Source organism: Anser cygnoides, chromosome 2 (assembly GCF_040182565.1).
Source record: "Anser cygnoides isolate HZ-2024a breed goose chromosome 2, Taihu_goose_T2T_genome, whole genome shotgun sequence".
NCBI lineage: Eukaryota > Metazoa > Chordata > Aves > Anseriformes > Anatidae > Anser > Anser cygnoides.
Genome location: NC_089874.1, coordinates 16,714,830 through 16,727,766, shown reverse-complemented (window position 1 = coordinate 16,727,766; position 12,937 = coordinate 16,714,830). Strand labels below are relative to the sequence as shown.

Sequence of the window (12,937 nt, the reverse complement as noted above, 5' to 3'; positions counted from 1 at the left end):
CTGAACTTCTCGGTCACCTTGGAACTAGTTATGAGTGCAGAGCAAAGTCCTGTCCAGATCTTCTAATTAATTTGGCCAAAGGCCATCCTAATTAACCTTGAGGGAGTTCAGGGGTGGGAGAGCTTGGTATGAAACAATTGTTCTCTTGTAATTTGCTTTTCACAATGTGTTGACCCAAACAAGAGCTGCATCTCTAAAATCCTCTGGGTCTCTCGCTGAAGCCATTACACCAGTTTATTTGTTTTTTAACAGATGTTGTTTTTCACTGCTTGAGTGGAAAGGGTTATCTCACTTTCTGCAACCTTGTTATTGTGCTTTGTTTTAAGAGCCAGTGGACTGGGGCTTGCTGGGGAAGCTTACTCACCGGTTCCAGCGACAAAGGAAGGGGCTGGTCAGCCTTCCAGTGGTCTTGATGTGGTCGTTAAGGTCTCTCTGTGAACTGATGGCATCTTTTCACATCTACGCAGAGATAACCCGCAGTTTTTTTGGTATTGGCAGTGCTTGCAGAGAACAGAAACGGGCAGCAGACTCTGTCGCCCAAGTGTATTGCAGTTGGGATATTAATAGAAGTCGTCAGCCATAACTTGGACCATCTCAAATGGTGGGGCAAGGGAAGGGAAAATTTACCAGCCATTTCTGAAACTTTAGGATAGTGCCTCTTCTGCCATCATGCTGCTTGCTGCTGGCCTTTTTGGTCCTTGGGGCTCCTCTGTGCTCAGGAGCTGTGCCGCCTTTCACCCCTCTGTACGTACCCTACCGGTGCGCAGGAGAGGTGCCTGTCTTACTTTTTTCTACACTAATGCTCTCAAGTGCTACTTTGGCTTTTATTTTCTGGTAGTGCAAGGGGTCGGGGGGAAATCCTGCTGAGACTACAAGGCAGGACACACAGACGCAAGAAAGGAAGATCAAAGACGTCTATAATACAGGAAGAAGCAGAGGGTCAATCCAGAAGAGAGGGCACTCGATTATACATACAAGGGTAATATAAAAGGGATAACAGCACAGGAGAGGATGGTAATGTCTGAAAATGAGTAAACAAACAGACGTGTAAGGCTACGCTGAGAATTTATTTACCCCAGCAGACACAATCCTTATCTCTTTGAAAGAGGAGAAGACCATGCCAAGCTCGGAGGGCCTCCACTCCCAGCCGCATTTGTGAGCGGGAGAAAGTGTTTGTTTACGGATCGCTCCTCCGTGAGCCCTGGCCTGATGGGCCGGCCCGTCCTGCTGTGATTAGTAGGATGCTAATGTGCGTAATCCTTTTGATCACGAAGCCCAGGCTCTATAAGTCATGTCACCGTCACCTCAAAGAAATTCAGCCTGGTGATGGATCCCTTATTAGAAATTTGTACTTTTAAATATTTAATAGTTATTATTGACATCCTTTTGTTTTGTTTTGTTTATACAAATGAGAGTGTTTCTGTTAAAAAAACAATTACAAAAAAAAAAGCGCTCACTCATGCAGTCTTAGTGTGGGTGTTGCTTATTAGCACTTTGCCCACAGGTATTTGAGGTGAGATGATTAGCCCTTAGCATCCTGATTTTAAGATGTGAACAACAAATGTGATTGCATTTGCTTTGTTCCACCACAACCCCGATGGATCTCTCCGTACAGAAGAGTCATAACAGCATGGAAACATTCGTCTGGGTTCTAAACAATATTCTCTATAGCTCCTTTTGGGGAGGGAAAGAGTTAGCTAATTACGCTTTGTTTAATAAATGTACTATTTTGTTCCCTTCTTGCGACAAACAAAAGCTGTCATTTGGGGAAATATACCATATGCTGCCAATTGGTCTAAGGACTCGTTATATCTGCCGTGCGGAGTAGCAGCGAGCGCTCTTTAACAATTGCTCCTTCTCTGAAGAAAATCTGGACGGATTTCAGTGCAGCAATGTGCTGCTCTGTCGTCGGTGGGAGCGAGCCGTTGACATTTTGAAAACCAGCTAACGCGAGCAGTGGTGTCTGTGCATGCCTGGACGTTTCCTCTCCCCGTTTATGCCTTTATTTCTCTTCGGATGCTCCGGAGCCTCAGCAAATGAATGCTCAGTCAGCGCCGGGTTAGGCTACAGCAAAGTTAAAAATCAACACTATTTCAGATACAACCTCCCAGCCACGCACCATCAGACACGTATTTCATCATTATGTGAACCCAATACTCGAACACCCACAGCACTTAAAAAAAATAAATCTAGCTCTGTGCCATTTTTTCTTGGCAAATCCGAGAAGGCAAGCCTTGAAACCTGACCTGAAACCCAGCAGAGGGGGAGAGCAGCAGTCACTCGTTACGGCCTCCCCCAGCGGAGGAGGCGCTCGGTGCTCTCTCTCATGCCCCGGTGGGTTTGCTGATGCATCTGTGCCAGCGAGATAAAAGACAGGAATAGCTACCTTCTTACAGATAGATAAACTCCTTCTTTAACACTCACTCCTCTCCTCCTCCCCACTTCCTAATTTTATTGGAGCCACGTCGGATCATTCATTTATTCTCTGGCTCAGCTCCTTGGTGATTTCAGTGAGGACTTCTTCTTCAAAGACTGCAGTGAGGACGTGAGCTATAATTTTCCCTTTCTGTGAACCTCTGTATTACAGAAAAAAAATGTGAACCCTCCTGCCCATAGGTAATGAGGATTAAACACAAAATTCACAGATTTCTTTTTCATTTCTGTGAGACAAATGAGAGGCACACACCTGGGAAGGCATGTGGAGCCATAACACTGAATTATCGGCAGCAATGACTCTGTCACGTCTTCACGTGTGGTCAGCAGAGCTGATTATGCATTTAGCACGAGTGGCTTTGAAACCCTTGGTGTGGTGTTGGCTGTAGTGGGAACTGCCTTGAAGCTCAGCCTGCTGTGTGTCCAGATCTGATCCCAGTCCTCTGGTTGGGACCCGTCCTTGTGCCTCCGCTCGGGTCATCTGCTGCCTCTTCTGTGCGCAGGCTCCTTCAGCGTGTGGTGTTTCTTGTGCCTTGTGCTCGTTTTGGGACTTTACCTCCCAAAGAGCCGCGTGCTGGTCCTCCTCACCTGCATGTGGCTCCTGGTGGAGCGGCGTTGTTCGTGTGAGTGTAGGCCCCTAGGAGAGAATGGAGGCCAACAAACTGCAGCTGAGGAATCAAGTGGGAAACAAGTAATACATCGTCTGGTCAAATATTCAAAATTACAGGTATGGGGCATTTCAACAAAGCAATACCTTTGGGGCTGGGGGGAGGTGGAGGAATGTCAAACTGTTAAGTTTCTGTCCCAAATCCCTTGTGTCTAGCTCAGGATCTGCTTTGTTTCCACTGTTCCTGATAGATGTCCATTTAGCCTGTTCCTGAAAACCATTGTTGGAGATTTGTAGCTTCCCAGGGTAAGCAATGTTTGACTATCCTCGTGGTTAGACCGTCTCTCCTAATGTCTAACCTAAGCCTCCCGTGCTGCCTGCTGAGACAATCACTTCAGGTTCCTACATCAGCAGGGAGCAGGACAAGATTATCGCTGCCTGCTAGCAGCCTGACATATCTGAAACTTGTTATCATGTCTCATTCTCTCACCCCAATCCCTCCTCCCTTTTCCTCCGGCTAAACAAGGCCGCTTCTTGCAGCCTTTTTCGAGGGGTCACACTCTGTAAACCTTTTGTCGCTCCTGCGAGCGGCTGGCAGGGAGCAGCTGGAGGCAGGGCCCAAAACTGGGTGCAGGGCTGGGCGCGGAAGGAGCAGGACAGCCTGACGTGAGATGCTCGTCCTGGGGCATCTCCAAACGTGCTCACCTCTGGGTGCCAAGTCCTGCACTATTCTTGATGCCTTTTCTCTGTGTGGCTCCAGGCCCCGAGACCCTTCTGCTGTACCGCTCCATTTTGTACTGATGCATCTTCCTTCTTCAGCGTGGTGCTTTGCACCTGCCTGTATTGAATCTCAGTCATTTGCTTCAGATTGGTTCTCTAATTTATTAAGATTTTATTCTAATTGTAATCCCTGAAAATGCTCGTAGCACTCCCTACTGATTTGTAATTGTAATCTTTATTCTAATTTACAAGTTATTAATGGAAATACTGAATAGAGCAAAACCCCCGGCAGAGCCCTTGTGTGTCTTTTCAGGTTGACATTTAGTTTACTCACTATTCCTTGAGTGCAGATTTGGAACATTTGTATATCCACCTACGATAATATATTATACATAAATCGTATTCACCTGTTTTGCATATAAAACTGTCACATACATCCATCAAAAGTTTTCCTCCTTCCAATGTGCAACTTCTGTATTTTCCCCCTAGTCACTACGCTACCGACTCTGTCGAAGTAGAAAATTACATTGATTAGACTTAATTTGCTCTTGACAAGTCTGTGTTTTCTGTTTTCTTGTGACTTTATCATGTGGGAGTGGATGCAGCTGCAGGGTTGCAGGGAGCTGGAAATTGCGCTGCTCCTGCGGGGCCGCACACTCGTCCCCTCTCCCTCCTGCTCCGTGATAAATCAACACCTACCAGAAGGATTTACAAGTGGGTTGAATAATCTGAGTTGATACCGCAGCCAGGCTGTTTGGTCTGTGATACCTCAGATCTGTCTCTTTCCCCGTTTTGTTTGAAGTTAGATAATGTTTGCCCTTCGCCCATCCTCTGAGAGTTTCTAGGAGGTATTTGCTAATGGCTTGGAGGCTGCTCTGGCTACATCCCTGCTCCCTCCTTACTCCGCGCCTACGCTTAATTAGGGCCCGCTCAGCTGAATGCATCCGACTTACACTAATGTCCCCTAACCTCTTTGCTCTGTGTCCTGGCCTAGCTTTGCATCAACTATCCAATACCCGATCGTAGTGAACCTTACTGTTTCAGACTTTTTAATGGCATGAATTTCTTCTTCACCATCTGAACGTGTGTCTGCCACCAAGCGAACGTGGTGCAGCACCCGTGGTTCTGGGCGGAGGGCAGGGGCTCGGCACGCCAGGTACGGCTGCAGAGCAGCCTGCCCTTTGCAGCCCCATCCGCCTCCAAAAGGGTGAAACAATCAAGGTAAACGTCTCACTGAGTGTGTGTGGTTTTGATAAGCTGTCTCGTATGCACACATGCAAAAACAGAGTGAGAAAACAGGAGAGATTACAATGGACAAAGACTTGGATATTCTCCTGGGATGTAGCTCAGGGTTATATTTAGTCTGAGCTAGTAGTACCATCTAGTATTGTAACTTCAACTACAAGAACCTGTTCTCCATTGCTATAGTCTGTCAGGCTTTTATCGCTTGATCTGAGACTTTCAGGTTGTGTGTCTCTCTCAGGCTAAATGTATTCTAATAGCGTCAGCCAAACCAATTCAACCATTTCCAAGAAAAACTAGGGAGAGGAGGAAGGAGAGGAGGAATGTTGTTTTGCCCACATTAAAAAAGGGAAAGAAAAGAAACCTTCCAGCCTCTTGGTTGAGAGCTGCGGTGCCATCACGCTCAGAAACAAGATCTATGGTTACAAGGCTCGGAGACGTCAGCGTGTGTTCCTGGCAGACCTGTCTCTGATTCCAGCCGCTCCGTTTTCCCAAGGTTTTTTCTTCGCATCCATCAGCATCTCACAGCTTTTGGTGCAGGGACAGTGCTGGTGCCCTGGTTGCTCCTATGGATGTGTGAGCAGAGTGTGCCTGCGTAGCCCCAGCTTTGCCCAGGGAAACTTTTCCTCGGTTTCCCAAGGAACTGGGAATGAAGGCGCCGGTGTGCAGAGAGGTGAGAAACTAATGGGGTGGGAGGGGGATGCAGGCTGCCTGTACGAAAGTGTTGGTACTGGATTAGGTGAACAGAGGGATGGAATTAGGCAAATGACTGCAACTAGCTTCTTGGGTCACCCCATGTCTTCATTGTGTGGGCACTTGGCTTGCCACTCATGGCACGACTTGCAGACCCCTGGGCTCTTGCAGCAGTTGCTTTCAACATAACCTTGTTCAGTTCTAACACTGTGCTTCAGAAAAATCTGGTTGCAGACACTTCAGACTAGGCTCCTAGAACAGAGAGGGCTGTTTTCACTTTAGTCTGTCTGCATAAATACTTCTGTCTGGCACGTGTCTGATATAAAATGAGAATAATGTCACTGCGCGCTCTCACAGAAGTGAGTGAAGATAAGCTAGCTTAACGTGTGACCCGTCTAGATAATACACTTTGTAATTCAGGTGCCTGTTAGTAACTCCGTCTTCAGAGCGGTGTCTGGATAGCTGCTGTAGATAAAGCCTGTGACGACTAGCATCACCTGCCCCCTGCATCACAAGAGGCAGGAGTCCCGCAGACTTCAGTAGCCTGAAGGCACGTAATCACAGACTGCAGCAAGTCGTCCGTCCGTGCTGGGTGCCTCGCTTTTGGCGATACGTGATGGTTGCGTGCTTCGTTTTGCAATGTGAATAATGCTGCTTTGTTACTTCCCTTTCTGTCAAGTTGTACAGAACTGCTTGCAAAATGTTATAAATAGTTACGCAGAGGTGGGCAGGGGGAGTTGTGTGCAAGAAGGACTTCCACTTGGGTCGTGTTTGAACAGTTTGAGGGTTGCCACCTTCCACTTTAAGTAACAGAGGGAGGGAGATGTGTAGCAGAGGGCAGCCAGCTCGGTGCCAGTTCCCTGTCACTCCTGGCATCCCGCTGAGCTGCGTGGGTGCTCCCCCAGGATCAGCACCAAGCGAAGGAGCACGCCGGGAGCCTGCCCTGAATGCCGTACAGAGGACCTAGTGGCACACGAGCGCTTTTGGAGCCCAGGGGTAAGAGCTGCAGTTGCCACTGCTGCAGGTGTTGACACTGGGCCATCACTGCCAGCAGTGGTGGTGGTGGCACCCCCAAAAATAGGGCTGGGTAACCCCTGCCACTCAGCAAACCTGCAGAGAGAGGCAGAGCACCAGCAGAAATCAGTGCGATTCCCCGACCAGGAGCGGGCTGTGAGAGCAGCGCAGAGGAAACCCTAGCACCAGATTTCTTCAGGGACTTTCAGGAGACTTTGGGGCTTTTCTGCAGAGCAGCAATGGGATCCGTGCTCTCGGACAGACCGTCCCTGCGACAAGGTGCTCCGACGGCCTTTCTCCTATTGTATCCAGCTCCCGGGGCTGCGGGTCCCCATTGGCCCCATTGTGTTCGTGCACGCGGGGGCCACGCAGATTTCCGCAGCTCAGCCCGCGCTCGCTCCTCTCCATCTGACAGCGCCGTGGAGAAGTTTCCAGAGAAAAGCTTGGCCCCTGTTTTCAGCTTAATGCGGAGCTGTACCGGCTGACGGGGACAAGTCGGAAACCCTGGCAAGATAGCAGGCATCCTCAGGAAGCAAACCCTATCAGAAAAGCACTGATGTCATTGGCAAACAAAACAAATGAGCGCTGGAAAAACAAACTGTTTTGCAGCGTTGTTGATCTTGCCTCAAATTAGAAGCTCTGCACAGCCTTTACTCTTTGGCCCAGTCTCACAGATTATTTACAGGACGGCACCGCAGCCATGGTTTTGCTACTCCCGCCAGTCTGATCCCTTTGATTTTAGTTTTTTAGATTTATTTATCTAAGGGAGGGTGGGAAGAGCGTCCCAGCGCTGCGACCAGTTTTGGAAAGCTGGCTGGTGTCCCTGCAGGCGTCGGGTGCTGACATGGTTGATGTCCTGCGGGCTTTGCTCCTCCCAGCTGCTTCTCACCAAAAAGGGGACCAGAGCGAGCCCCACGGGTGGGGGTTCCTTGTCCCCTTGCCTTTGCCTCCCCGATGGCCCCGTGGCTGCAGCAGGAGGCAGAGAGGGGGTTAAGCCGTGCTCCAGCCTGACAATAATAGCAGGAAAAGCGCATTTCTTCCTTGCACCTGCGAGCGCTCCGATGGGCTTTCTGCCGTCTCTGGTAGTCACATTGGATCTTTCTCTTGTTAGAGGCTGAACAGCTCTAGCAGCCAGCTGTTCCCCTTGCTCTGCTCCTACCTGGCTCCTTGCACGGTCCAGGGCGGGGGGCAGATGGAAAATCAGCTTTTTAGGTCAGCACTCAAAAATAAACCACAAAGCCTTCCCTTGCCTCCAGCAGGGAAGGGTCCTGCTCCTCCCTGCTTTCTGCCTGGTTGCTGGCTCGGGTACTCAGAGCCCTCACTGGGAATTTGGAGTCCTGTCCTAGCAAGGGAGACTCCTAAAATATTTTCGGCACAGAGCTTTATTTCTCTGTTTTTAAAGGGTGTGTAGTGTTACTTGCGTGGAAAGGGAAGAGATTCATTAAGCTCCAGAGACAAACCGGTTTAAATGCTAAGCAGGCTCTCAGGCTGCAAAGCCACTTTTGCAGCCTTGCAGGTTACCAGCGAAATCGTGGCTCTGCATTTACAACGTGCATGTTTTTCTGCCTTAAAAAACTGCTTTTCTACACCGTGGGCTGCCCTGGGGCCAGGGCAGTGCAGGGGCTCCCTATGTGCCTGGAGCCACGCACTGGGCTGGCCCCAGCGGCCGCAGGGCATCCAGCAGACAGGGCGTGAGCAAAAAGTGGATGGGGATAAAGCTGGAGAGCTGCGAGGTGGCTGCAGTATGTGGAGCACTACGCCACAGAAACTGGTTTAGGTACTGAGGCAACCCGTCGGCTTCTGTGGGTAGGTAGCCTGAGAGGTTTAGCACCACTAAATGCGCAGCAGCCATCTCGGTAGTTGCTCCATCCAAAGTAAATTATTGTTAATAGCAGTGAAGAGGGTTCTCCCTTACCTCGTGCCCAAGAGGAGCATTAGAGCCCTGTGTACAAAATAGACTTGCTTTTCCTGATGTTTGCAGAGACGATCTCCTTTTGAGCAGCTGCTAACGCAGGGCTCCTGTCCCTCAGGTAGACGTGCTGCTATGAAGGACACGCACCACTCACCGGGCATGTCAGATGAAGTCCTTATGCAGCAAAAATCATCTTGAGTGGTTTATGTTTTACGTAACAAGTCTATTTCTGCGTTTCACATCTCATTTATGCACCTTTCTTTTTTCTGGTAACGCAGTTCAGGCACAGAGGAGTATCTCCAGGTCAGTTCCTTGCTGTGCACAACCTACAGAAGAGATGATTGCCTTCCAGCCATTTTAAAACTAGGGAAGAACGGGTATTCTGTAATTGCCATAACAAGCTGCGAGGGGGGCACAGACAATAGAGATTGTTTCCAGCCAGCTAATTCAGTTTGCTGAAGCTCCGCTGGAGTCGGTGAAGAATTGAGGACAGTCACCGGAGAGAAAAATCTGGACTGTCCTGTGTGTTGGGAATCATCGAGACACAACAGACACAGGCATCTCAGGTTGATTTCAGTCGTTTTTCACAGGGAAAGCGTGCTGTAAAAATAGAGCATGCTTGAGACCTTAGGCTTCGTGTTATTCTAGTTGAGAATTACTGGTTTCCAGCAGGTCAACCTAGGCCAAAAAGAAAATAATCTGTAAAAAAGACTGTTTAACTAAGGTATTGCATGACATTACCTGGGTTTCTCATGTGGTTGCATAATGAATTTTTGTTCTCATGCATACATTGTCCTTCATGTGAACATTTTTTCTTAATTGGAATATGCAGAGCTGCTGGGAGAGGCAGGTTGCCTTGTAACCCGTCCCCTCCTCCCAGAATACAGAGCACACCAGAGGAAAGCTGTTTTTTAAGCAGACGCCTGAGTCAAACGGTGGGTTTACCTCTGCTGCAAGGATTTGGGCGAAATCTGAAAGCTGCAATCAGCGCTGAATTCGTCAGCGGGATGGACTGAGTCAGCAGCACGGCATCTGCTCCGTGGCTGAGCACGTGTAGGGGCGTTGTAGGGGAAGGTCAGCACGGGACCCAGCAGCATCTGCCTGCACTTCAGCTGATGTGCTTTATTGTAAGGGTGGAAGGCTGAGGCCGAGGGATGAAACCCTTCGCTTCAGCAGCCCACCAGCTGATGAAGGAGGCCTTCCCGTGTTTAAAGCAGTCTTCTGTTTGTTTGATTTTTTTTTTCCAGTGATGGGTCCTGCTGGAAAGAGCTTTCTGATGGCGCAGCTGTGAGTGAAACCAGCACAATATGTTCAGTGTCGAGGACCTCCTGATTTCTCATGGATACAAATTGTCTAAAAACCCCCCTGCTTCATACCAGAACAGATACGATGGATACCGGCGTGAAACCGCGGGGAACAGGTCTGCTCAGAGACCGCTGAATGGGTTCGAAGCAGACTTGAGAGCTTACGGCAAGAAGCCTTTGGTGAAAACCAACTCGAGCAGCACCGAGAGCAGCCATGGGAGCCAAGGGAGGCGCGCGGGTCCTGGTTACCACCATGACCTTCAGGGTTTGTCCACTTTTCATACTTCAGAAGGGGGGTAAGTTTCAGCATCATGCCATGGCTTTGCTTTCTCTTCCTTTGGGTTCTGGGTGGATAACTGAGCATGTCCCTAACCCGTGACACCATCTTCCTGTGATCCTTTCCTGCTAGTGACCATTTCCACGCGCCGCAGGTCCACACGAAGCAGTGGCACATCTGCTCGCCTCCTGCTCGGGGAGGCCTCTGAGGATATTGGGGTAGTGGGAAGTGGCCAGCTGAGGGGAAATACCATTTACTCATATGGTCTGTCACAGAAAGGCCTTGCTGGGGGGCTCAGGAAAGCTCAGTCCAAGCGCAATAAAAATAAAAAGAGAGGCAAAAGCTCTTCCTTTTGTAAGTGAGTTGTTTTAAAAAAAACGAGCCCAGCTTCTTCTGCCACATACAAGCCCTGGTTTTTGTGGTGGGTTCAGCCGCGTGCAGCCCTCGGCGGCTGTTCCTCCACGCACAGGGCGCTTTCTGGTTTTCCTAAGGCTGCTCTCGCGGAGTAAACACGCGAAGATGCCTGTGTGTTTCTTTTTAAAGCAGCTCAAAGCCAGTGGAAGCTCTTGTCGTCACTCCATAAAACGTGCTTGCACAACCGCGGGTTGCTCACCGCGGAGTACGTGCACGGCGGGGCTGGGGCAGGCCGGGCAGGAAGAGCTGTGTGTATACAGCGCGGCTCGGGCATTGTTTCGTGGCTATTTGAGTGCTCCCTATGAACAAAGGAAAGGGGCGAGAGCAGGACTGGAAGCCAGCCCAGCTGTGACGGTGGTGGTTCGTGAGGAAAAGCCCCTTCCTCTTGCAGAACAGGCTTGAAACTGAAAGCGGGACGCAACGCTCCAGCCTTGGAATCCCGTCCTTCTACAGAGACCCTCAGTAGCATGCGGCAAAGGCATGTGTCCCCTGGCTGCCGGGCCTGTCTGCTCGTCCCCTTCATCTCCCTTCCCCTTGCAAGGTTGCTTGCCTGGAGCAGGGATGGCTCCTAGCTGCCTGCCGGAGTAAGGGCAGGAAGGATGGGAGCGCTGGGAGCTGCACGTCCCGGCTGGGGAAGGCCCCCGGGTGCAACCGTCCCCTCTGCAGCAGGCAGGAAAGGACACGGGTTTACAGGTAGTAAGGAGGATCCTCCGTGGTGTGCTGGGAGCTGGACGGCAATCAAGCGAGGAAAGAATTAAAAAGAACGAAAGGGAAAACGGCTTCGAGTCAGGGAAAGAGGGGATGTCGAGGAAGGTGGCACATGGTCTTGGAGCAGAGTTCACGATGTGGAGAAAAACTGGTGTGAGGGAGAGACGGCTGTGCAAGGCTGGCAGCGACCACAGCGCTTGCTGCTCCCACACCAGGTAAGGTAGAACATGCTTCAGTGCCAGGGGATGTTGGCTGCCTTCCTGCCTCCCTCTGCCCCAGGTGAGGCTGCCACAGTGGGGGCTCGCTCCTCTGACCCTCGTCAGAGGTGTGGCAGAGGTGACTACGACTGCCAGGGACGGCTAAATACAAAAACGGAGCTCTCTGGTAGGTTGCGTGTCTCCTTGTAACCCCTCAGAAAGCAAGGGGTGGAACCCATCAGTCTGTAGCATGGTTAAATGTTATATCCTGGTTTAAAAAAGCTGCTTTATTTTTCCGCATAAAATGGGGAACGTGGCCCTGGAGATGACTTTGTCACACTTCAACAAAAATAGAAATCTTATTGTTACAGCAAACTCTAACTGCCAGTGAGCCTACGGGGAGCTCTTACAAGGCTCTCACAGCTACGAACGAGGGGGAACCTTTGTAGCAGCCGTCCCTTTCTTGCCATCCCTGGGTGTGCAAGAAGGGTTTTGAAACAGAAGAGACTCAGACATACAGACACTGCTCTTTGGGCTTGGCGGGCTCCCCGCAACCACCTCCTGATTTTGCCTTCCCAGCGTGGCAGAGGGTGGCACAGCGGCAGGAGAGGGCCAAAAGCGGCAGCACGGCTCCCAGCTGCCTTCTCTGACCTTCACCTGCTCCACGGCAGCTCAGGGCACGGATTCCCTTACCCAGGGAATAACCAACTCACGCTCAGAGTGCTGGGTGTAGATGAGCTGCTGAGCCTCCAAACACCCCAGAAGTAAGTGATGTTGTCCACCTTGTTCGTGAGGTCAGGAGATGATGCTATTGTCAGCAGAACTTTGGGATTGTTCTGCTCTTCCGCTGATGTGCTCTGCTCCACCCTGTTGTTCTTCAGGCAGGTTATGGGGGAGCAGGTGGTGGGAGTACTGTCCCCGCTGTTCTTGCTTAGCCGAGCATCAGGAGGCCACGAGGGAAAGGTTTGGAAGAGGCTGCGAGGCAAAGAAAATGAGGAAGCTGCCCCTATGGGTAGAGACGAGAAGGTTCGTAGAACTCCTGCTCCTCATCTGAGCGTGGAGGAGATGCACTTCGCTTCGTTATTTGTGTGGGAGGAACTATGTTGGTAGCTAGCGAATTTAGAGATAAGTAGATAGCATCATTAATGAGATCACCTGCTGCAAAAATTAGACAACTGTACTGGTGTTATAACGTGGATGAGAGTATGTGAGGATAGGATCCCAAAATAGAACAGAAGTTGCCAGTGTCCAGAACAGAGCTCTGATTTTTTTACCCCTTGCTGCCAAATCCTGGAAATAAGTTCTTTACAGTGCCTCGCTGCTGGGCACAAAGTCTGCCCTGGTGCGTATATCTCCTGCACCCTGAGCAGCTGGGTGCCTAATGCCTTCTGTTTACCCACTAGGAGCCAAAAACAG

The 12,937-nt window shown here is 50.2% G+C and overlaps 1 protein-coding gene and 1 long non-coding RNA gene across 8 annotated transcripts in view; one reads left to right on the top strand and one right to left on the bottom strand.

The window, feature by feature from the left end:
• The window catches only part of JCAD (junctional cadherin 5 associated), a 60,730-nt gene that overhangs the window by 31,552 nt on the left and 16,241 nt on the right, over positions 1-12,937 (top strand). For 4 of the 7 annotated variants that reach the window (XM_066991558.1, XM_066991559.1, XM_013191715.3 and 1 more), the window contains exon 2: positions 9,869-10,221. In XM_066991558.1, coding sequence (XP_066847659.1) covers positions 9,929-10,221 — 293 coding nt within the window. In that variant the 5' untranslated portion in view covers positions 9,869-9,928. Of the gene's footprint in view, positions 1-5,539; positions 5,676-9,868; positions 10,222-10,722; positions 12,548-12,937 lie in introns of those variants that run through there. The other 3 variants (XM_066991557.1, XM_066991561.1, XM_066991560.1) reach the window with 3 other exon arrangements.
• LOC106042670 (uncharacterized) lies at positions 2,869-5,525 on the bottom strand. The gene is made up of 4 exons (XR_010829101.1): positions 5,367-5,525; positions 4,168-4,266; positions 3,746-3,878; positions 2,869-3,070 (listed from the first exon to the last, which is right to left on the bottom strand). It is a non-coding gene; the product is annotated as an uncharacterized lncRNA (long non-coding RNA).